This window comes from Monodon monoceros, unplaced genomic scaffold (assembly GCF_005190385.1).
Source record: "Monodon monoceros isolate NGI ecotype Baffin Bay Population unplaced genomic scaffold, NGI_Narwhal_1 Super_Scaffold_17, whole genome shotgun sequence".
Lineage (NCBI taxonomy): Eukaryota > Metazoa > Chordata > Mammalia > Artiodactyla > Monodontidae > Monodon > Monodon monoceros.
Window position 1 is genome coordinate 20,734,994 of NW_021703773.1, and position 22,610 is coordinate 20,757,603.

General features: G+C 38.0%; 1 protein-coding gene across 6 annotated transcripts in view; it reads left to right on the forward strand.

Moving 5' to 3' along the window:
• FAT1 (FAT atypical cadherin 1) overlaps positions 1–22,610 on the forward strand; it is a 122,993-nt gene that overhangs the window by 49,128 nt on the left and 51,255 nt on the right. For all 6 annotated transcript variants that reach the window (XM_029226372.1, XM_029226373.1, XM_029226368.1 and 3 more), the window contains exon 3: positions 8,655–8,969. In XM_029226372.1, the coding sequence (XP_029082205.1) occupies positions 8,655–8,969 (315 nt within the window). The remainder of the gene's footprint in view (positions 1–8,654; positions 8,970–22,610) is intronic.

Below are 22,610 nucleotides of genomic sequence, written 5' to 3' on the forward strand. Positions count from 1 at the left end.
TGGTGCAGTGGTTGACAGTCCGCCTGCTGATGCAGGGGACACGGGTCCGTGCCCTGGTCCGGGAAGATCCCACATGCTGCGGAGCGGCTGGGCCCGTGAGCCATGGCTGCTGAGCCTGTGCGTCCGGAGCCTGTGCTCCTCAACGGGAGAGGCCACGACAGTGAGAGGCCCGCATACCGCAAAAAAAAAAAAAAAAAAAAATTTTAGTTCACTAGGTTGGTTGATTTTCTTTATTGTCCCTCCATCACTTTGTTTATTCTAGACCTTTCTTTTTCCCCCCGGGCATGTAATTGTGTGTTTGTGTGGTTTTTAATTTTGAAACAGAACTAAACAAAACCAAGGCTGTACTCTGTACAGTTTTATAAAGATTTATATTTTTGATCAATTTGTATATTGTTGACATTGTTCCTTGTAATTAATAAACATGTCTTTTTTTTTTTTTTTTTATCCCCTGCATCGGCAGGCGGACTCTGAACCACTGTGCCACCAGGGAAGCCCTAAACATATCATTTTTTAAAGCTGTGTCATATGTACCATTATAAATTAACCAAGTCCCCCTTTTATCCTGACGCTGTGGAATGTGCTTAATGTTTTAATGGCACAGAACAGCAAGGTTTTTGCATCATCAGATTCTTTACCCTGATCCCCAAATGTTGGGAAAACAACAAAACCAGTTTTTCCCATCTGGTCACTCCATTTTTACATTCTTTTGAAGCCAGGACTTTCTCTGGAAACTGCAGGCTGTGTTCAGTTGCTGTCATGCTTCTCTCCAATCAGAGGACACAGCCAGAGACTCAGAAGTGTTACGGTGACTGTCTGGAGCCAGTCTCTTTGGGATTGAATCCAAGTTCCACCAGTAATGAACTAACTGTGTGACTTTGGGCAGGTTGTTGCCATTGTTTGCTCATCTGAAATAGGGATGATCATATTACCCATTTCTTAGGATTTCTGTAAAGATTAAAAGATTTGAGGCATATTTAAAATAGCAGCTGGTGTATCATGAGCTCTATATATGTATCTCTTGTTTTATATTATCACCATCATCATTACCATTTCACTTGAGTTTGCCGTGTTCCCAACCACAAATGGCTTCTCACAAAATAACACTCATGGCAAGTTATTGCTTTTGAAAGATTGGATGTTGGTGACATCAGTACCATGTCTTTAACCTGCAGGGATAGTTTTACAACATGACTTACTCTGTGTTTAGCTATGAGAGGGCAGAGAGGCACGTGTTGAACTGTGCGGTATGCTAGTGTGCCGCCTGGTGGTTTGTTTGGCCCATGGGGGATGCTTCTTAGCTGACTTATTTTATTTTGACCTTTGTAAAAATTATCAAAAACATGAGATTTTTACCTTATTTGTGTGGTCTCAAGCATTTAAAAATTTAATTATGTATGTATCATTCTCTTTTTAAAAGTATTAGGGTATTATTTTGCAGAGAATTTTTCTCTGCAGAGTAAACCATTAAACGTGGCTCTCTGTATATTTTCCTTATGTTTTATGATTACCAACACCAGTAAAATAAATGATAATATCTTGTATACCTGAAGTGAAAGGAAGTATAAAATTTTTATTTGACTACTGAAAGCATATTTTGTGTCATTCCCTAAGTGAACTGTATAGCCATTTTAGTATCTGAAGTGCCTTCAATTTAACAGACTCTTATCTCATTTGTTCCTGTATTTAAGTCAGCAGTAACTATACAGTTTTGCCAACTAATGCAGAAGCAGGCAGGAACATTAAATATATATATTTACATTATGATCTCCTTTACTTATGTTTCTAAAAGAACTCAAGGGTTTTGATTTATTAGATACTATTGCGTGTCAAATTGGTGCAGTCATTTTAAAGAGTGTTTAAATATCAGAAATCTAACTTTTTATATCAAGAAACTCATTTTATCACTTTGCACATTAATGTTATCAAGGCAAAACAAAGTAATAAAAAGTCTTTCTTACATTTATATATATATTTATATCTGTAAACAGATACATAGTTGGATTGCTGTTTAAATCTTTAGCCCAACATACAAGGTTTTTTTATGGGCACACTAGGATCTCTCAAGGTATTATACTAACAGCATTATCAGTCTAAATCTTGTATTTAATGAAAATGAGATAAAAAGAAATACAAAAAAGTTTTATCACTTAAGGAAACAAATCATATATTATGAACTCTGATGGTCATCCTTTGAAAACAATTAGGTAGATTTACAGAAAAATTGAGCACATACCACAGAGTTCCCATATAGTCCCTGCCCCACACACAGTTTCCCCTCTTATTGTCTATTTATTATAATCAGTGAACCAATATTGATATGTTCTTGTTAACTAAAGCCCATAGTTTACTCAGTTTCTTTGGTTTTTACCTAATGTGCTTTTTCTGGTCCAGGATCCCACCCAGGATCTCATATGACCTTTAGTTTTCATGTTTCCTTAGGCTCCTCTTGGCTGGGACTGTTTCTCATACTTACTTTGTTTTTTGATGAACATCTGTTTTTTAACACATGCTTGATAAGCACCCATTTACCAGGCCCTGAACCAAACAGACAACAAATCCATGCCCTTAAAGGGTTTAGTTTTTAGGAGGGAGCTTATAGTTTACTTTTTAAACTTAATTTTAAGGAAGAATGTCTTGTAGCAGATTACTATTTAATATGACAATTATGGGACTTCTCATTTTTCCATAATTAGCAGAAAAAAATTGAGTAACCATTTACAGATTAATTGCAGAAACATAGATATTGTATCTCTACTGTATAGAAGATATCTCTTTTCTTTTTAAGCGAGTGTTGTTTTTATATTTGGGAAAACACTTAGTTCCAGAAGAGTTCTTCTGTTTATAATGAGACTATGGAAATGGAGAAAAGAACAGTCAGTCCCTTGTTGCCTTCAGAGAAAATATCAAAAATTATATTTTAAGTTTAAGTTTTTCTTATGATTGACTAAGAAGCTTTTCATACAGTTGCTGCCTTAAGCTTGGTTCCAGAAAAGTAAAAAGTGTATGTGACATGGTATATCAGAAAGGAGGGTAGGGTTTGCAAATTTATGGTGCCAGATTGTTGCTGATTATAAGTATTTTTGAGTTGAAGTAGCTGAAGAATCTGAAAGAGCAAGGTTTTGTTGAAAGCTTTGGTACCAGGACTTGATAGAGGGCCAAGACCTGTTAAACAAAGAAAACAGGAAAATTCCAGGAAGAAAGGTGTTCTGTGACCATGGAAATTTGAGTCAGTTAAATTATTTTTGGCAGTATAGTGGCTACACTGGCAGTATAGTGGCTACATATAACTTTATTTCTGCCTTAAAGATTACTCTGTTGAAAGCATCTTGCCCTGCCAGTGGCAGTTGGAGGGACTGCTGGCTGTTCCTGTCCAAGGCCAGTGTTCAAGTTAACAGGCCATTAGCGAGCAGGGATACATAGTAGAAATTAGTTATTCTTGGAAACTTTTATTTACTTTTGGACGGTCTACTTGAGCAACTAATACTGTATCCTACAACCTTTGAATAATCAGCGTGTATAGGAAGACACCATCAGTACCTGTTTAATTATACGGACAGTAATGAATCCTTCTAGAAAGAAATTTTGCTGTGAGCTGTATTTTCAGCCACATTGGTCAAGCTCTTTCAACAATTACATTGCATTATTGTTTTCAGTCCAGTTTTTCCACTGTATGCACATTTAAAATCAGTTTCCATAGTGACATCTGGTGGTAGTTTTGAAATCCTAGAGAGTATGTTTGGAATGATAAATATTTTTATTTAATAGCTCCAGATTTCTAGCTTCTTTCAAATTTTTCAGCTCTATTAACAACTTTTCCTGAAAATGTCTTCATTGTATTCCTGAGATTGGAAAGCTAGGCATTTTTCGCTTCCGTCATGTTTCATTAAAGCCAAGAAATGATCTCTTATAACATTGCTGGGTGGTGCATATATAAAAGGCTTCTCTAAACTTGTCTTCTGTGTTCAAAATATACAGCGTAGAATCACACAGCAGCATTCTTACCTTGTCTGCTGCTTGTGCGCTAAAACCTCTTGACAAGAAAGGAGTTATTTCTGCTTTAGCCATCTCACTGGCTTTTTCTTTTACAGCATTGATTGAGACTCTTTTCATCTGGCTGGAGGGAGCTGTTGTAGCCCTGGGCTATCACTTGTTTCTCCCTCACAGCCTGGGCTTACGGATCATCTAGTTGCTTGCATGCTATTGTTGCTCTCCCAGAAAGTGAAAGAGGAAATAAAAAATAGGAGCAGAGATGGCAGAGAAAGAAAGGGAGCTGAGAGAGGGGGAGATATTTGAAGACAGGAGGGAAACCACAGGAAGTTAGTGTATGGATGTGTATATGTGCCGAGTAAGATGCAGTATTATTGTGGATATGTATTAAAGAGAAATATCTTTAAAACTGGAGTTTAAGTATTTATAGTTTTGTTTGGTTCCTTAGAGAATTGTTTCAGGAAAAGTGAATTTATAACCCAGTGTGCAAAAAAGTCAGAGTTACTGAAAGTTGGTTGGTAGAAGATCATGGATTGAGAGAAATGGGAGTGGGATGCAGTTTTGCGAGTGAACACAGTAGGTCAGTTCACTTCCAGTGATGCCTAGGGGTCCTTAGTTGTTGTTTTCCTGTGTTAAAGGTACTAGTTAGAAGTCTTCATAATGGAATTTTGAAAATTTGTTTCTTTTTAATGAATTAAGGTAATGGAATGTACAGAAGAAATCCATCTGTACATGCTAGTTGTGGCTCTAGGAAGGACTGGGAAAAGAAGAGTGACAGGTGTAGGAATAAGGACTGAAAGAATAGACACTGCTCTGGCCAGACTTCTAGGTAGTTGGTATGTTGGCCATCTCAGAAACTGGGACCCCCCGTAAGGAATGATCGGGGTTCTGATGAGCCCTTGGTTAAGGAGATGCCTTGATCTAGATTCTCAACATTCTGCCTGTTTAGCTTCCTAAAGTTGAGCAAATCATTTCAGCTTTTCCTAAAAACAAGTGAGTTGTACTTGAGGATTTCTAAAGGGTTGTCAGTCTCCAATTCTTGGTTTTGAAATGGCTGAGGCTTAGATCTACTACTAGTCTGTCTTCCCAGATTATCTAGACTGTTTCTAGCTGTTCCTGGACCAGTGGTCAGTTCTTCCTAGATTCAAAATGGGAGCTCAGTTCTGCCTGTTGCAAAAGTTTCTGCCTGGGGTCTCGCAGGGATGTATCTTGTGACTGAGCAGACAGATTAAAAAGCAGAACACAAAATCCCTTTGCATAAGTATGGTCTTTTCCCACCTACTTTATGCTTTTAGAATAGTGCTTAGAATTAGAATCCGCAATTAAAATAGTGCTTAGGCACTAGCCCCTGAACCACTGTGAAGCAGAGCCCTGGAATCATTTCTTTATTGTCCTTTAAATGTGGGGAAGACCCTTATCTCAGTAGTGGAAAACTGCTTGTAGCCTCTCATCATGGCAGCCCCCCACCCCGCTCCTTGGTCTCCAGCATCCTTGCTGCTGTGGAGTGTGTGACGATGATTCTGTGGCTAATGATGACAGTGTAGCCTGATGGTGAAGAGCCTAAGTTCTGGAGTCAGACTGTCTGATTCAAATCTCGATTCCACCACTTTATTGTTGACTGACCATGGCTGTGCTTCCTCATCACTGTAAGGCTTGGGCCATTCGCTGACTTTATCTAAGCTTCTGTCTCCTCATTTGTGAAGCCACGATGAAAATCATGTGATTCCAGTGTTCTTTAAACGATTTAATGCATGTAAAGCACCTAGTGAAGTCCTTGACATACAGTAAGTCCTTGTATTATTAAATTATTATATATAAATACAGTAAATTTATTTGTATTATTTTTTGAGCATTTTGGTTAGAAGTTATTCAGTATGTCCTCCTTTCCCTTTAGCAGTTAAAAATTCACTTTATTTCTTAGTTATCTATAAGCTGTAGTAATTTTGTTCTTTCTTTTTATAAGAACGTAATAATTAAAGTACATCAAAATGTGAACATCTTAGCAATCACTATATGAAATATATATTAAAATATACAGTTTAAGAATTCATGAAATATGAACATCACTTATGCGTATTTAATTACTAATTGATACAATTCTAGTTTCTTCCATATTTGAGTAGAGCTACTTTGGAGTCTCACTTTGAACTGTTGGTAGTATCTGGAGATTACCTGGGACTTGGAAACTTTCCCTCCTGACTGTGGCTCAGAGGTCATGCACAGAAGGGTGTGGCTACCCCCTCAGTTGCTAGGTTGATTGGGGGAGAGGGGCTCTTCCCAGCAGAAGTATCCATCCCATAATTGTACACTAGTCAGGACACAGACCAGACTCCAAGTGGAACTTGATGGAAAATAAATAACTGTTTTTGTCTGTGGTTTAATTCTTATTATGTATTTGCATTTTCTACCTCTTTCTTTCCTTCCATCCTGACACTAAAAGAAGCTATTGTATGTGAATATTCACTTAATAAACTCCTTCTGAATACTGACATGCAAAAAAATGGACGAAGTATGAGGTTTGACTTGTCTTTTCAGAGTTTTCATGTTAAATTTTGTTGACTGAACTTTTGTCATACTAACAGTAAGACAGATGGAATTTTGGTGGCCCTGAAGTCAGAGATTCCTAGTGTTTGAGCTCCAGCTCTGCCATTTACTATGACCCTGGGAAAGTTCCTCATCACTCTTAATCTGAGTTTTTTGTTCATGAAATGGGGATAATAACACCACATATATGGGCAGGTTGGATATAAGGAATGAATAAAATAATGCGTGTAAGACAGTTAATAGTGCCTGACGTATCATAAAGACTGACAAAATTTTTCCTAATTATTGTTATTAAATGCCTACAAATGACGTTGAGAGGGACACAGTTTTTAAAAGTGGATAGCAGCATGAACTGTTGGAGGATTAGAACTCAAAAGAGGTGAATACAAGTACCACGTACCTGTCTTTAAATTTTCTAATAATACTTCACCTGCCAAATGAATTATGTTACATTTTAATGACATGGCAGAAACAAGAGAAGCATATGTACATTCATTTATTAATATGTAATCCTCTTAGAACTGTTCCCTGGCGTCCTTTGTATCGGTTGATGGGAGTGAGACAAAGAAAATCTGGAAAAGATTATTTTCACTTGGTTACTAAGGGCACTCTTCTTTCAGGCTAAAAACAAATATAATTTGGTGAACAGATTGAGTATGCATAGACTTATGTTCGGACCAGAGAAAAAGGAAAACGTGTTTGAGTTGTCTGCTGCATAGAGAGACCAGCTAGCTCCTTTTTTATTTAAGAGTTCTGAGGCTTTGTTCCATATTTCTAGGAGGAGATCCATTTTGAGGGTTTGCAAAGAAATAGTGAAGCAGTAGTTATAATGCTTCTGAATAGCAATACACATTCATTTTATGATAATCTATTTCACATTATAATATTTAGGTTTGCTGTTTTTAAGTTGTAAACCTTTGGGGGAGTGTTAGATATAATTATCTAACGTTCAAAATAAATGACTTTTTTTGTGATATTAACCTCAAATAAGCAAATATTTAAATTTACATAATGATCAAGAAATACAGATGTATATATTTAGTTGAGATAAATACTGTTTCATTTTTGAGCACAGATTAAATTGACATTTGTTATTTTTCCCATAGTATTTTGCGTTAAATGGGAAGCTTCAGTGATTTTAAAGTTGTAGGATTTCCATAGTTCAACCTGGATCATGTTGAACCCTAAAAATAGCGTTAATTCAGAATGATTATTGCACAAGAAAAAAATCCAGTGATGTATTTTGGGAAAGCCAAAGGACAAGTTTACACCATTGAATAAAAAGGTGGGATTTGCCCAAGAGAAATGGATATTTCCACTGTTAATCATCCTGAGAATAGGTTAATCTTGAGATTAAATAAGATTTCGCGTGGTTTCAGTGGCTGGGCCAAAACATTACAGACATTCTAACTTTTTTTGTAATTTTATAATTCCATCTCTTACTAGTTGACTTAATGAGAAATGTGTCCTAGTTTGGATCCCATTTGAGGACTTTTCTGTATCAACTCCAGTTAATATATCCATTCATTTTTGTTCATTCATTTAATAAATAATTATTGGGCTTTGGGTAATGTGCTGGGTAAACTGGCATTTAGAAGGATGTGGTCTCTGCTCCTGTGGAGCTTATAATGTGGTAGGAGAATTTATATTTTTAGCATCCTGGTTGTCTTGCCATTTGCTTAAGGTGATTAAAAGAAACTGACGGGTTTCAGGACACAAGAGACCATATTTGCCCATTCATTTCTTCGGGTTGTTTTGAGACTTAAATAAGATAATAGTTGTAAAGTGCCCCACATAGTGCCTGGCACCTAATACTAATAATGACAAATACTTTTATAACCAATATTGCGTGCCAAGTGCTATATTCTAATCATTATATGTGTTAGTTCATTTCATCAACCTAGGAACACACTACTCTTATTACTCCATTTTATAGGAAAAGAAACTGAGGCACAGAGAGGTTAGACAATTGGCTTAAGATTGCATCGCTGTAAGCGACACAGAAGCCTTCCGTACGGCTTAAGGCATAAGAGTTGTCATTTAGGCTGATGCTTTCTCAGAGTGACAGTTGGCGGCGATGGTTGACAGGCTACTTCATGCTTCTCTTCTTCCTCCTCTAGGTGTTATAGAGACTTCAGGTCGACTGGACCGCGAGTCCACCTCCCATTACTGGCTAACAGTCTACGCGTCTGATCAGGGCGTCGTGCCCCTTTCCTCCTTTGTAGAGGTCTATATAGAGCTGGAGGATGTGAACGACAATGCACCGCAGACTTCAGAGCCTGTTTATTATCCGGAAATAATGGAAAACTCTCCCAAGGATGTGTCTGTGGTCCAGATTGAGGCATTTGATCCAGATTCTAGCTCCGATGACAAGCTGACATACAAAATTACAAGTGGAAATCCACAAGGATTTTTTTCAATAAATCCTAAGACAGGTATGTGTTAATATTATGTATGAAATATTCATGCTTATATGCTCTTGATATAGGGAAATTTAAGAATTAAGTTTCTTAATTTACCACTTTTATTTAGTTTTTGATAAATCGTTTCCCTTTTGAGTTACTCAAGACAAGCCTTTATTCCCTCATGAAAATTTTATCCCCAATTTTTTTTCCTTTGAATTTGCTTTTATAGAACTATTTTGCTCATTAGTAGAGTTTCACTTGCAGGTTAAAAAGCAAATATTGTAGTTTCATTAATAGTTCCTAAATTAGTGATACATTTTAAACTTAACCTCAAATTCTACTGCTGCTAAATTTTCCAAACTCTACTTTTTATGAAAAATATCAAGAGTTTATTTCACAATTCACAGTAGTTTTTTTTTTTTTTAATGTTGTTTTGGAATTTTTCCTTAGAGCAGTGCTATGTCTCTTTAGGCAGTAGAGGATCAGTATTAAATAATTTTCAGTTTGGGAGCAGTTACTTTCTTAAACTCATACCTCAAGTTTTCCTTCTAACTGTTTTCTCCTCTGAATGTCTGACACCCTTTTTCTAAGTAGGTAGCTCCTTGACTCCAAAATCCTCTTCCAAAATCCTTATAAACTTCAAATATTTATTCTTTTACATTTGATAATGCATCAACTTTTTTCTGAAGTCTTGGTTCTCTTTTTTACTATTTCTCACACACACACACACACACACACAAAGGTTCAACATAGCTATCATCTGTGTAGTGAAAAGTTAGGTATCATTTATACATGAAAACTTTACAAGTGGAGGGTTGCACTCTGATTTCTTGATCAGAGTTAAAACCAGAACCACCGTGTGACACTGAGAGGACAATTTATTTGTAGGAACATAAAACTTCTCATGAAGTAGATCACTGGCCTTTGAACCCAGATTTTCGGTGATTCAGTACTTTTTCATAGGATCTAGTTACGGATTCTGAAGTGGTAGATTTATAATTTACATGCCTCTATCATGTCTTTGCTCATTATGTCTTATTCTGAGGGAGCTGGCCTGTTCAGTTACTGGGTTGTCTTTTTGATATGTCAAAGAAATAATATACAAAAACCAAAGTTAAGGAGGCATTCTCAGCTTCCTTGCCAGTTTTTTTTTTTTTTTTTTGGGTGCAATTCTTATTTCATAATTTCCTTCGTTGAACTTAAAAGGAAGCAGTTCTTGAGGTGGAAGGAAGCTTGAGTTCAATATCTGTGTACCAAAATACCTGTAGAAAGATAATCTGATAAGGGAACATGTGTGTATGTAATATTTTGTGTCTTAAAAAGTACATTAAAATGTTAGTTTTTAAACCTCTTGTCACCATATTCCAACCTATCATATAGACTGTCTTTCTTGATTGCTACAAGTCAACAAGACTTATTTTGACTGTATTAGGATTTACTTTTACCTTGAGATAATTATGCCATTATAATTACATAAGTTAGAGCTACTGAAACCTTGAAACCTTGGTCATCTCAGGCCTCTGAAATGATGATGACACTGCTGTTGTGTTATGTCTTGTAGAAGTGGGATTAATGTGGCATTGCTACTCCCTTTACGTCTCTCTGTTCTGACAACTCTTTTTTTTATTTTTGCGGTACGCGGGCCTCTCACTGTTGTGGCCCCTCCCACTGCGGAGCACAGGCTCCGGACGCGCAGGCTCAGTGGCCATGGCTCACGGGCCCAGCCGCTCCACGGCATGTGGGATCCTCCCGGACCGGGCCACGAACCCGTGTCCCCTGCATCGGCAGGCGGACTCTCAACCACTGCGCCACCAGGGAAGCCTTATTCTGACAACTCTTAAAAAGAGATGTCTGCCGAGACTTCTAAGCTCTTCCTTATCTTCCGGGAGTAGAAATCTCTTTCAGGAGTCCATAGCTAGCTCCCAGACCCCTGGGTGGGTAGCATATGCATCCTGCTGATAGCCATGAGACTACAGAGAGGTTTTATTTTTTTATGAGTTGAAGGCAGATAGTAGTGGAAAATAACCATAGTTAGCACTCAGGAATATTTGTTGTGAAGTATGTAATAAACTGTGTGTTTAATAGAGAAATTTGATCATTCCACAAGTCACCTGAAGTCTCTAAAGACTGAGAAATAACCGTATTTTAGCATGGGCATTATAAAAGAATATAGTAAATACAGCCTCAGTATTATTGGGGGCCAGACTATGAAAGCTGGTGAAAGACAGCCTGGTGGAAGAAAGTTCCTGTGATGTGCTGACCCATCAGACCACCTGCGGACCCTAAATCGTGTTACTTGATTATTAATGGCAGAGCGAGAAAATCACTGGGCTGGAAATCAGGAGATGTGGACAGTAGTGAGGCTTTACCTCTGGGATCTTGGAGAAAACTGGCTCCCAGGCCCTCACATCTTGTGACTAGTGCTGAGCATTTCTGCAGGCCTGTTTAGGCAAGTGCATGCATGCGTGCTCAGCGTCACTTCCAGGAAGGATGCCACGGCCTCTCCCACTTGCAGGTGTTAGTTACCTTTGTTAACTCTGCATGAGATAACCAAGGTCTTAGTAGATTGACAGATCCTGTGCCTCTCCTTTGGATAAACAAATTTGACAAGGTAAAATGCGTCTGCTTGCCCCTTAGTGGTAAAGAGAAATTTAGGACCCTGGTGATTATCACAGCATCCAGCAGACTGGAGAAAGCTGGAATTCATTGCCATTCAAATTGTTTGTTTACACATCGAGCGTTTATTGAGCTTCTGCTGTGTACCCAGCATGTTAAGAGATGCTTTGAGAGTATGTAGTCTACGTAAGTGAAATAGCAAAGAGAGACAGGTGGGTGTGAGATGTGTGCCCAGGTGCTAATCAGTGCCTCTGGAGGAACTGTGGAACTGATGATGACTCATGTGGTGGTGTAGTTAGGAGGATGAGGCCCCTTGGAAAAGTCAGTGTGCTGATTCTGAAAGTAGTAAAGTGGATGGGTGGACAAGAGGTAGGGGATGTTCTTCAAGTTGGGACAGTTTAAAGGAGTGGTGAGGCCAAGAGATCGAGTTAGATGAGCGTGTGAGAGAATGGCTATGCTTGGTGGAAAAGCATAAATACCAGAAGAAGGGTTAAAGGATAATATTTACGCTATTTTTATAAATAATGACCTAATTTGGAGAGTCTGCATACAGTCCCTTGGCATGTTTTGTATAAACTTAAATCAGTTGACCTCACTAAGTCCTTTTGGAGAGGAGGAAACATCCCTCCCGACTTTTCTCTCCTTTTGTCATAGTATGACGTGTAATTTAAAAAACAGAACAGAAAACCTTGCTAGGACTGGATTTGATAATCTGAATGGGGGATTCTCAACGACAAGTTTGGATGAACATTTTTAAATATATTTTGTGTTCTAGTCAAAGTTTTTGTGCCTGGAACTGCCTTTCTGTCTGCATCGCAGATGGTTCCTCCTGTGTTGTTTCTAAGGGGTGGTGGGTGGCAGGGTGTTTCCTTTTACAGAGGGTACAAGCAAAAGAGACTTGGTTCATTTTCCTTTCCTGACACACACACTTTTGTTGACACCAGAAATTCTTATAACATCGTTTGTTTGATTATGTTCAGTATCAGGGTAAATTTGCTTCTTTTAACAAAAATTGTGCGGTTGCTCGAGGTGGGAGAGAGACAAGAGCCCTGACTGCCCAGCTCCTGCAGACACATACGTCGCAGCTTCCTTTGCAGAGTGTCAAGGACAGAGAAGAAGGAGGGCCCCAAACAATGGGGACCAGTGTGCACTCACAGGCTTCATTCTCCACGAGTAACCTCAGCAAAGTGGAGCAACCTCAGCAAAGTGTCTTTTTAGTCATTGTTATCAATTTGAACTTTTGAGGCCTGATATGTAACTTAAAACTGGCATATAAGTTTCAAGTGTTCACTTGGGGCTTGTACGTGCTTTAGAAAAGACCACAGTTTTATTCCCTTACCTCTGTGTTGGTATTTTCCAGGTTTTAGACACAAAGCAAGTATTGCTCTTTATTTTAAAAGTTTTATTGAAGTGTAATTGACATATAATAAATTGCACATAGTTAAAGCCTGCAATTTAATGAGTTTTCACATAGCTATCCAACACTGAAACCATCACCACAGTCAAGCAGTGAACCTACCTGTTGCTCCCCAAAGTTTCGCCATGCCTCTCTGTATCCCCTCCCCGCTACTGCTCTCTGCTCCCATCCCCTAGGCAACCACTCATCTGCTTTCGGTCACTGTGTATTAGTTTGTGCTCCCTAAAATTTTCTACAATTAGACTCACAGAGTGTATACTTTTTTTTTTTTTTTTTTTGGTAAAGATTCTTACACTCAGCGTATTTACTTTGAGATTCATGCATGAAGTGAGTACCAGAGCCCATTGAAATAATTCATACCAGCCAATTCTAAACCTGCTCGTGCTGTGTCACCTTGTCCTTTCTGTGGAAACCACAGGAAAGGCTCTGGTGCATGCTTTCTCCTTGCTCCTTCAGCCTCCTGACCGACCCCCGTGCAGCCTCGTGTGGCCCTGCGCGTTGTGCGTGGCACGCCCTCTTATCACGGGTGTTGTGAATAAGAAACTACCTTTTCAGTGACAGTGGTCTCCTGATCTGGTGGCCTCACCATTCTTTAATAATAAAACCTACATTTTAAAACACTTTGGGGAAACTACTATTTGTCATTTCTTTTACTCATATCTAAACAAGAATACATTATTTTTTCTTTTTACATGGGTAGTAGCATACTGTATACAGTGATAACCATCTTGGGTTTTTCCCTTAACAGTATTATTAGTATTAGAGGCTGTGCCTTAGAAAAATTACCACATTATTATAAGAATATAGGTACATATCCATGTACCTTTCACCACCCATTTCACCGATCCACTGATTTTATACTGTCTAGTAAATTTTTTTTTTATCTTCTCATTCATTGAGGTAGATCTTCCTGTGGGAACAAATACTCTGAGAAATTTTTATGGGTAAAAATGAATTCATCAGAAATGTGTATTAAGTAGAGGCATGCTTTTTGAATATATGAATATGTTTGTGGATGGATTTCCGTGTGTCTGCGTTGAGCATCTTCAAAGGGTTTAGCTTCTTTCGACAACTGTTGAATCTGTTTCCATCTACTTGAAATTTTAAATGGTTTAAAAACTTTATTGAGGCTGTTTCAGCTTACTGTTTTCTTAGCTTTTCCTTTATCAATTCTGTAGAGTTAAAATTTCATATATTTTGGAGGCTGATCTTTACTCTAAATCTCTTCTCATTATCGGATCTGGAGCATGTTGCACTGTTGGAATCTTGTAAGCCACACTGGTTCTCTCTCTTTGGGCTGATTTCCAAAGGCTGTCTCATGCCTGTCACCTTTGAGAGTTGAGCTTGAAGGAGACAGCCAAAGAGGGAACCAGCAAACCCTGGCTTTCCCTCTTTTGCTACTCTTCTGTGCTGTTTCTGGTCTTTCTTTTACCACTCTTCCACTCTTGACCTCACTTTTAGATCAGGTTGGAATAAAACTTTCTCTCAGAGCCAGAAGGGCAGTGACACATGTAGTTTATTATGCACATTGCACTTTATGTATTAAAGCAACCTCACATACTTAATCTTTACAAGAAACCCTGTGAGATGAGTAGAGATTACAAATGCCAAGAGTCTGCTGTCTTCCCCATTTTTCAAGTAATTATATGACTTCAGAGAGAGGTGAAGGCCACCCGAGGTCAGAGCCAGAAGGACGCGGGTTTCATGACTGCTAATTCTGGGTGCAGGATCCCACATTCACTTGATTTGCTTTTGGGTTTGTGATGTAAATGTGGTTTGGGATCCGGTTTTTCTTACCTTCTCTGTTTTTTGTGTTAAGGAATTTCTGAATTATATGATGGTTGCTTTTTAGGCTAATCTCATTTCTAGTGATATTTTCAGACCAAAAAGCACGAAGCTTGTAAGTAACACTAAGTGTTTAAACTTAGTCTTATTAACTGCAAGGATCATTAAACGTTTTCTGTGAAGGGCCAGGTATGAAATATTTTAGCCTTTGCAGGCCATACAGCCCCTGTCACAGCCATTCAGTTCTGTCACTGTAGAGCGAAAGCAGCCCTAGACAACATGGAAATGAATGAGTATGGCTGTGTGCCAATAAAACTTTATTTATGGACGTTGTAATTTGAATTTCACACACTTTTCATGTGTCACAATATATTCTTTTGTTTTTTTTCTGGTCATTTAAGAATATAAAAGCTGCTCTTAGCTTGTAAGCCATACAAAATCAGGTTGACAGTAGTTTTCTCACCCCTGATATAGTGATGTATTTACTAGTTGGGCTGGTTGAATTGTTGATTTATTTCTGAGGTGGCAGACTATTTAATATTCCTGAAGTAAAAATTAAATTTATTTCCCATTGCTCTAAGCAGTGAATACTTAAAAAAGATGAGAGCTGTGTTTTGCTTCTCCAGGTTATTAAAATTATTCTTTAAAGAATAGTAGTAGAACATTAGTTACCAAGGTTGAAATATGAGAAAAGATTTATTTTCGTTCATTTGTTTACATGTAGGATTATTTTATGTTCAGCATAAGAAATGTTTTTAATTGCAGATAGAGTGATATATATGTGTATATATATAAAATATATACATACATACATATACATATATATGTAGTAATCCCTAAAGCGTGGGAAAGTCATAAAATGCTGTAATAGCTAATAGGTATACTGGGTAACCATCCATCTTCTAGTCCACTATCACATTACAACTACTTTTTTCTCAATCAAAGTAAATGGCATTTTATTGTGGCTGGAACGGAGGCTGAACAAAGTGCAATAGGAAATAGCTATAGCTGCAAACAACTTCCAAGGGTTTCCGGTAACATTTGATAGCTGCACAGGAAGGAAATGAAGGGCCAGTCACTTTACAATGGCAGGAATTCATTTAAAAAAAAAAGTTTACTCATTTGTAGTCTTTTTCCAAATATATGCAAATATTAAGGAAGACTCTATAGATCTTTCTACCTGTTCCTCCTGCTTATTTTTTATTTTACCGTGAAGTATGTTATCCTTAAAGTCTAAAAGAAGTCAAGTTTTATGCACTGCTTTTTCTGCACACGTTAAAATAGATGATATGCTTTTTCTCCGAAAATCTGTTAACCTTGAATCCTTAGGTTAAATTCTTTCAAGGGGTATTCTGTTTTTTTTTAATGTTGCTGAATATCATTTGCTAAAATTATTTTAAGTACCAGTATTTTAAGATTTTGCATTTAAGTGCCTAAGTGAGATTAGCCTTTTTTGTCAACATGATGTTAACTTTATAAAATGGGTTGGGTTTCTTCCCCTCCCTATCTCTGCTATATCTGACATTTATAGGAATGTTGAAGGCAATTCCTGGTAAATTGCATTTGGCTTTTGATCTTATGTTTATCTTATGTTTCAGTGCCATCCATTTTCAATGAGAAACAGCTAGTTAAGATAGAATTAAAACCAGAAGAGAAGTCTGAAGATTTCAGGGTGCAGATTCTTTCTCAGCCACTGCTTGTGTGACTTTAGACTGGTCATTTGATTCATTCTTTTAGGGTTTTCCATGGGACTCTGAAAGTTTGAACTAAATGAGTTCTGAGCGCCCTTCCAGCCTTGACAGTGTATGAATAGAATTCCATTTTTGGCTCCAAGCCTAATCCTGCCGGCACCAGGACTGCAGTGACAAACAATAGCTGTTCAAATGGCGGCAGCTGCCCAGAGAACTCCAGACAGGCTGTAGTTAAATGCAGTCTTGGAACACCACCTAAATAAAGACAGCGCAGTACTGCAGAGGATCGCTGAGCTCATGGTCTAAAGATCCAAGGGGATGGCCGTTGAGTGATAACTATAGGAAAAGTTGGAAGTTCGCTCTTGGCCTACAAGGCAATCTGTATTTTTAGATGTGAGCCGGTGGGTAGCAGGGCCCACCTCCCTGCCTGTCTTTCCAGGTCTGCTCTGCCTTTTCACTGTGGCGCTCGTCTTGCCTGTTCTGTGGACATTCAGTCCTGGCTCAGGTCCTGGAGGGTCAGGATAGAACCAAGCATGATACAGAGTATGTGATTACTGCTTAATATGTATTCTCCAGTTGACTGATTTTAAAAATTAGCGAAATTCATATGATTTCCGTTTCACCTGTTGGAAGAGGAGTCTTAGAAGTTTGAACAGGAAAACAATGTCCTTGGTTTAGTTTCTGTCCCTCCTCCTCCTGTGGTATCCTCTATCTAGCCACTGTCCAGACCTCAGGACTTCAGCTGTGCTCTTTGTAAATTACAGTAAACAGGCTTGTTCTGAGAACATTTTCACTTTATTAAAGCTGGTTAGGTACAGATCTGTAGAATATAATGTCCCATGAAAAAGTATTTGTCATGTGCTACATGGAATTCTACAGTTAATGTCTCCTGCTTTCCTGTCTCACTGTCTTTTGCTTGCTTTAATACTTTATTTTAAAAATTAGAATAATTAACAGTTACTACTAATAATTACTAATATATTGCCTCCTTTATTTTCCATACATTTGATAAGTCTCTGTAGTTCTGTGATAGCTTCACCAACTCAAAGCAGGCTGTATTTCAATTTCAATAATGCATCATGGAAATTTAAAAAAAATTACTCAGGAGTCTGAAGTTTAGAATACATATCCCATAAATTTCTAAAACTTTTTTTTTTTTGCGGTACGCGGGCCTCTCACTGTCGTGGCCTCTCCCGTTGCGGAGCACAGGCTCCGGACGCGCAGGCTCAGCAGCCATGGCTCGCAGGCCCAGCCGCTCCGCGGCATGTGGGATCTTCCCGGACCGGGGCATGAACCCGTGTCCCCTGCATCGGCAGGCGGACTCTCAACCACTGCGCCACCAGGGAAGCCCTCTAAAACATTTTTAACTTCTGACCTCTTATAGCTTCTATATTTATTTTATATAGTTTATGTTAATTTTTGATAGTAGGCATTTTGCTTTTTTTTGGTTTATTTTTTGTTTTAAGCTTGTATGTAAGAGGAATGAGAGGTCATCATAGAAAGGATTGTTTTGGCCAATGTAGGGTGAACACAGGTAAATTATTCTGACTAAAGAGAATATTTTATTGAGTAAATTATTTCTTGAAAGCTATTTTTTAAACTATTGTTATTGTACCCTGAGGCCCATGTTGCTTGTTGAATAAACTCTTAAAAGAACAGAGAGAAATTGTTTAGGTTTGTTCAGAATAGAAGGGTCTTTTCTATCTTGGTCATTAGTTGAAACAACTTGTGACTAATTGTGACTTTGTATTTTATAGGCATTAAACTAGTATTTATACTTACTGTTCATCAGATTACTAAAAAATATTTTTTCTTCATTCTATTATGGAAGAGGAAAGAGTATGAGAGATAATATATTTAAAAATACAACTGAGGTACAATTTGGGGCATATTTTATGTATTATATAAAAATAAGATTTAGTTCATTTGTGGTTCTCAGCCAGAGATGTTCAAGAGGTCCTCCCAGAGCTGAGACAGCCTGTTTCTCCTTCCTTTTGAGGAAAAGCATATAATGAACTTGGGTAATCTGGAGCATTTGGCACTTTCCTACCCCAAATTATCTTTGGGCAGACATTTTTTTAATCCTCTGCCTTTTAATTCATCTTGTATATAGAATGATACCCTATATAAAGTCATAAGACATTTCAAATGAAGACAGTAATAAAACATAGAAAATAAGATGAGTGGTTATCTTTAGATTATGCAATTATTTGCCATTCTTACCTAATTCTTCTTTTTTTGGTATTTTTTTCAGTACTTTTGTTTGCTATTCAAATAAAAAGGTGTATTAATTTTCTAAGGCTATTGTAACAAATTTCCACACATTGGGTGGCTTAAAAAAAAAAGAAGAAATTTATTCTCTCACTGTTCTAGAGGCCATACGTTCAAAATCAAAGTGTCGGCAGGGCCACAATCCCTTTAGAGTCTCTAATGAAGAATCCTTCTGGTGCCTCCTGGCATTTCTTGGCTTGTGGCAGCATTGCTCCAGTCTCTGCCTCCACCTTCCCTACTTCTGGGTATTTCAAACCTCTCTCTGTGTTTTTCTCTTAAAAGGATACTTATTGATTTTAGGGCCCATCATAAATTTAGGGTGATCTCACGTTGAGATCTTGAGAGGCTGTTTTTCCAAATAAGGTCCTAGTCACAGGTTTCAGGTTGGACGTATCTTTTGGAGAGAAGCCACCATTCAACATACTACAAAAGGCATTTCCAAAAAGAAGGGAAATATGCTGTTAAATGGAAACTGCCATTTAGATCATTTTCTTTTACGTTGGAAAGGCTACATTTCACTTACATTCTAGGAGGATTTAATGATTTGGGTCAGTAGTTGCAGATTTGTCAGGAAAATTCTGGGAGATGTTTTAGGTTTAATAAGTAACTTCAGAGCAGTTGGAATCTTCACGTGGACTCTCATGGCCATTTCTTTGAAGTAGCATTTCTGCAACGTTAATTATGGTTCTTAAGTACTGTTTCTCTCTCCTAAATCCCTAGTCTTGTTAACGTTTTCTTGTATCTCAAGTGGTGTTTTTGAGAAATGGATAATATACTTTGTTCCAGAATATGGCCAGTGGTGATAATTACAGTGACTAAAAGCAATTCTGTGTTTATGAAATTATTAAAATATTTAGTAATTTAAATTAAATTAAAATTTAATTAATTGGGCATGGATTTTTTTTTTTTTCTATTTTTGTAAGCTCTTGGCCCAAGGTGGTTGGTGTGGGATGGATTGCCACATCACCTGGAAACCTCTGAAATTGTGTGAGCCGGGTCCTCACGGATGGAGGTCCTGATGCAGTGGCTCTGATGTGGGGGTGGGAATGTGGGTTTAGCCATCATTCCTCGTGATTCTGGTGCTCACTTCTGGTTGTAAATGGCTGCAGCCACAGAGACTTCTGAACACTTTCTTTGGTAAGAATTCAACTCTAGTTCCAATTGTGCGGCTGACTCTGACCTTCGGGAATTAATTTAACATTCCTGGACCATATTTCCTTGTTTTTTAAAAATATTTATGTATGTATGTATGTATGGCCGCGCTGGGTCTTCGTTGCTGCATGCGGCTTTCTCTAGTTGTGGAGAGAGGGAACTACTCTTCGTTGTGGTGCGCGGGCTTCTCTTGTTGCGGAGCACGGGCTCTAGGCACACGGGCTTCAGTAGTTGTGGCACGTGGACTCAGTAGTTGTGGCTCGTGGGCTCTAGAGCGCAGGCTCAGTAGTTGTGGTGCACGGGCTTAGTTGCTTCGTGGCATGTGGGATCTTCCCAGACCAATTGAACCCGTGTGCCCTGCACTGGCAGGTGGATTCTTAACCACCGTGCCACCAAGGAAACCCCCCTTGTTTTTTAAAGTTCAGGATTTGGGCTAGAAGATTTTAAAAGACCTTCTGGCTCTAGCAAACTTAGTTTTTACAGTGAGAGGACACTTTAGAATGTATGGTACATTTCATTAAAATTTAGTTTCAAAAACATTTTAGAAAAAACCATAAGAGATATGCCACTGTAATGTTTCTAAGAAGTTTTATTTTTTTACATACATGGCCGGATGCTTCAGAGTTTTTAGAAAATCATTTGAGGCTTTCCAGCTTGAGATTCGTGTTCAACCAGTAAACGTTTCTGTATCCTTTCACGCTGACCTTTAAAATATTTTAATGTTTAAATTTCTTTAAATAATATACTTGTTAATATAGAAGTGTATGACATAAAAAGTGAAGGTGCCCTCCTCTTTACCTTTCTTCTTTGGCCCATCTCTTCCCAGGAGTAACTACAGGTAATAATTTGGGGTTTAACCTTTTATGAAGGTGTGTACGCATATTACATATCATATATATGTGTATGTATAGTCTTTGGGGGGTTTATAGTACTTGTCTAAAAGTTGTTTGAGCAGTGCGTTTCACAGTGTCCTCACTGGGATGTTACAGGTGTTTTATTGTAATGGTCTTTGGTGTTGCTGATTACTAAAGCACACTCAATGTCCTGGGGACAAGCCCTGCTAAAGTAAGGCTTGAACGTAGAAAGATGGAAATGGAATTTCCAGATCACGGTAGTAACAACTACTGAAGAAATTACGCTGTCCACACTGAAGACACCTAAGACTTTAAATACTCCCTTTACCACCAACTGTGCCACCATGAAAGTTCTTAAACTTAGTGAAGAACAGAATAGATTCAAGTGTTTCAGAAAAATCAGTGGGGAAAACAGTTGAAAATAATACACCCGAAGTGCATACTTACAGTCAAGGCTTAGTCAGAATAGGGCTGTGATTAATAAAACATTGTGAAAAAGATACAGAGGTACAAGGGCTGTTTCCTTAAGGAAATTGTATGCTTTTGAGGACAAGGGCCTTGTCTTGGCTTTTATATGTGTGTCTCAGAAGGACATATTTGGGGAAGACATTCTATAAAATAAGTTGAATAGCATAGTACAGACTGAACAAGTGGGTGATTTTGAGCTAGAGAACTTTATGACATCATTATTGCTTATAAACATACATTTCATTAATTTTTGGTTTTAGCAAGAGTTCACCAAAAGCAAAAATGTACATTGGTAAAATCATGATTCTTGAAAAGTCATTGTTAAACACAGAGACTCTTGATTTTTAGGTGTTCACATGCATCTGTAAACTGATAAAAGCAAACCAGGCTTCCTCATCACCAGCTGAGCCCAGTGAGGAGACCAGTAAGAGGGAGGGGCCAGGAGGAAGGGGGCTTTGTTGGAGCAGTATCAGTGTGTCAAAATCTTGGACATTTTTGCTTTTTTCATTGTTAGATGCTTACAAAATTTGGATTTTGGTAACAAATACATTTGCTATTGAAATACTGCTTCAAATTTTAACCACAGGAAAAGATTCTGACTATTGTAGATGTTAAAGTTTGGGGTTTTGACATATATAATTTGAAATTGGAGACTCTCCAAAGGAGTAGAGATGATTTGTGACAATTTGAATTATTTAATTTAAAAATTCAGCCTTTCGGACGCACTAGCCACATTTCCAGTGCTCGGTGGCCACGTATACTGGGGGCTACCATATCAGACAGTGCCAATTGTAGAACTTGTCCATCATTGCAGAAAGTTCTGTGGGATGGTGCTTCTCTGGCACATATGATGCTATAGTTCATGCATTACTATAAAATAAGCAAAAGGATAAGAAGGCCAAAGTTGTTGCAGGGGTTAGACAAAAATAATCAGAGTAATGGGAAATGTTAATTAGGTGAGCAAACTTTTGTTTCTTCCTTGATCTTTCCCCTTCCTCTGCTTATTTTCAAGTAGAATAGTTGGAAAATGATTCAAAGTAAATTTCCTGCCAAGCAAGGTGAACACATGACCACGCAACTTTTTTTTTTTTTTAGAGCCAGGACCTTTTCTTTCACAGTTTTGGTTTTTCAAAAACTGCAGATTGCAAGTTATTTTCTCTCTCAGTGCAGTTAGACCTTAATCCTACTCAGAAATCCTTTTTTTTTTTTTCCTTCTCCAGCTGCCATCTAGTTTCATTCATAGTGCTGACGTTTCAAACCCTTTTCTTCCAGAACCAAAGCCTTCCATCCCTCCTTGGCTTCTCTCATTCTTCATGTGGCTTTCAGACTCCGGTGCTGTGTTTACTGAACTCCCGTCTCACCCCTTTGCTTGATGACGTTGAGTAAGCAACTTAATCTCTGAGCCTGTAAAAATATT